The following is a 3,045-nucleotide window of genomic DNA, read 5'->3' on the forward strand; positions in this document are numbered from 1 at the left end:
ATATACCTTATTTATTTAACCGAAAAATTCCACTATGTTTGATGGGCGTTAAACATATTTCGGATTGAGCTGGGCTTTGGCAATGACAAAATGTGCTATTATCTTACTTAACCGCGATCCAAACCCAACTCGACCCATGAATAGATCTACGCATGAGTTACAAAAGAAAAACTATTTTCATCATAAAAAATAATGTTTGATTAGCAAATTGGTCCCTAACTTTTATTAGATTAGTACTTAAAAAGTCTTATGTAAGGAGTGTAATATGAATTATCTTTTTATCTTATTTATCTCACAAAATATACGACATCCAATAAAAATATAAAATGCATCACGTTTTATTTATTAGTATTTTTTTTTTGATAGAATGAGACAAAGTTTATGGTTTAAATAGCACTTCTGATAAAAACTTAAAATACGATATAAGAATTGAGATATAGTTTAAAGCCTAAAATTATACCTTCACAGGTAATCTTCGTACAACCGTATGGTTAGTAGTCGAATAAAATAATCCAACGTACGGCATAGGAATAATCAGAAAGGTAAACCAACGCCGCTGATGCATCCATATTAGCCTATCGATTTCTCCAAACTTGTCCTTACAATATTTCGAGAATTACAATTATGACCCTAAGAATTCGATTTAGAAATTTAAACAACTCGCGGGGCAAATACATTTCTTTCAGCTCTAGGGTTTTGCGATTCCTGCGGAAGCAGAGCGGACGAGCGAGAAAGAAAGAAAAAAAGAAACAAACAGGAGAGGGAAACAATGAGCCGGAGCTTGGGCATACCGGTGAAGCTACTGCACGAGGCATCCGGCCACGTGGTAACGGTGGAGCTTAAGAGCGGAGAGCTTTACAGAGGAAGCATGGTCGAATGCGAGGATAACTGGAATTGCCAGCTCGAGAACATCACCTACACCGCTAAAGTACCTCTCTTTCTCACATCCCCCCTTTTTTCTTTAGCTATTCACTTTCGACTTTGATTTATTTACTTTTATTTGGATCTGATGAATTTAGGGTTTATGCTTAGTTAGTGATAAACCTTAAAATGCTTCAGTGTTGGGTGTTAGATTTAGGCATTGCATGCCGGAACTCTGGACTTAAGTTTATAAGCAGGTTAAGCCTTAGGATATTGGGGAAGAGATGGATGGAGTTTCTGGGGTTCGAAAGTTGAGGATGTTTCTCAGCAATTTCTCATTGCTAAATTTGAGTTTGCCCCTGGATTTTGCTTATTGACTGTTGTGTGGTTCTTTTTAGGTTATACTACAAATTTCAGGTTGTTAACTGATTTATAAAGCGTTTAAGTTGCTGGCTTCTTGCATCATTGTTTTTTATTTAATAGATCTAATTAAAAGTTGAATGAGTGACATCAGAATTTCAATGTGATTTGAGTGCATATTCTCTCATCCCTTTTCCAAAACTAGATATAGTATCGGTTGCATGTTGTTGTTCACTTTGGCTCAAGGTTGTTCTTGTCTTTCCTCTCATATTACTTCCACTTGTAACTAATTTTAAGCTGATTGATTGGCTTGGCTTCAGGATGGAAAGGTATCACAGCTTGAGCATGTTTTCATTCGAGGCAGTAAAGTCAGGTATCATGTCTCTCCCTCCCTCGGTCAACCATGTCTCATTGTTTTAAGTAGGATTGATATGCGGCATTTGATGGTAATAGGTGTTGTTATAATCAAAACAGGCATACTTTATTTGTCTATTGAAAGATGGGTACATTTTGACAGGTTTATGGTCATACCGGACATGTTGAAGAATGCTCCCATGTTCAAACGCCTCGATGCTAAAATCAAGGTACATTTTCTTTCAAGGTGTCACATTTCTTACATTATGCACTTCTTAGAAGACCTCTGACTTTGTTTCTCAACTTCATCAAAGGGTAAGAGCTCATCTCTAGGAGTTGGCAGAGGTAGAGCTGTTGCAATGAGAGCCAAAGTAAGTGTGCCTACGCTGTAACTAAGATGGAACCCAAAGAACCATGCTCTTTTTGTGTTATCTCCGTATAATTTTCCTTGTCTATAAGCTTCATATTCCAAATATGATTTTGTTTCTTTTTGGTGTTACAGGCTCAAGCTGCCGGGCGTGGCACAACAGGTGGTAAAGGTGTTGTGCCTTCGGTTCGTAGGTAACTTTGTCTTGTCAAATGGTTTCTAGTCTCTATTGTCAAGAGCAGCGCTCATCATTATATGCCACCGGAGAAATTCTTGGGTTTAGTGATCAAGCTTGTACTCATATTTGATGTAAAAGGATCTACACTTTTGTTATGCTGACGAAAATGAAATTAGAGGTGAAGTAGTTTTTCATGATCCATATGAAAGCAAAGTGTCCATGTATGTCATGCACATCCAATCTCAGAACTCTTTGCTCTTCTGAATTTTGTGCCTGCTTTTCAGTTTTGCCTTGTATGGGAATATGGTCTTTTGAAACATGTGGAAACGTTTAGAAAACAATTGTTGTGTATATATACGCGCTAGTTATGTAAAAAATTTAAATAAAATATTAGTATGGTATTGGTTAAAATGGCAAACTTGAAAAATTGGGTTTTGATTTTTAGGTCTAAGTTACACCATCTATGTTTTTCTATAAAAAAAATATTTGGGGTTTAAATTATTTTTAATAGATTTATTGTAAAAAAAATAAAATAAAATCAAACTTGTTCTTTGAGGAACTTAGAATCTTCTTTTTGATATGATAAGCAACTTCCGCTTTGGAATTTAGAAACATCTCACGTGTACTTTTCTTTTAAAGTAGTAGTGGTGGGGTGTTTCTTTGGATGATGTGATGTGAACCTTTAATTTCATATCCTAAACTTGGGTTTTTTTTTTTTTTGTCTTTTAACGTTCACCATTTCTCAAATGATTTTTTTATCTCTATATTTATTCTTTGTTATTTAAAAATGAAATTGATGGACGTGATTGTTTGGAAATAGTAAATTTTTTAGTTCATAAGGTGGGAGAGTTCCACATATATAATAAGAGTTGTGGGCAATTAATGAACGGGACGATGACCCTTTGTGATAGTATTCAATGATCAA

General features: G+C 35.3%; 1 protein-coding gene across 1 annotated transcript; it reads left to right on the forward strand.

Annotated features, from left to right (window-relative positions):
• Positions 1-542: 542 nt before the first annotated feature.
• On the forward strand, positions 543-2,385 carry LOC107910684 (small nuclear ribonucleoprotein SmD3b). Its single transcript, XM_016838641.2, has 5 exons — positions 543-928; positions 1,542-1,594; positions 1,739-1,805; positions 1,890-1,946; positions 2,078-2,385. The coding sequence occupies exons 1-5, from the start codon at positions 770-772 to the stop codon at positions 2,138-2,140; spliced, it is 399 nt and encodes a 132-aa protein (XP_016694130.1). The 5' UTR covers positions 543-769; the 3' UTR covers positions 2,141-2,385.
• Positions 2,386-3,045: the final 660 nt, after the last annotated feature.

The sequence above is a fragment of the Gossypium hirsutum genome, chromosome D02, assembly GCF_007990345.1.
Source record: "Gossypium hirsutum isolate 1008001.06 chromosome D02, Gossypium_hirsutum_v2.1, whole genome shotgun sequence".
Classification (NCBI taxonomy): domain Eukaryota; kingdom Viridiplantae; phylum Streptophyta; class Magnoliopsida; order Malvales; family Malvaceae; genus Gossypium; species Gossypium hirsutum.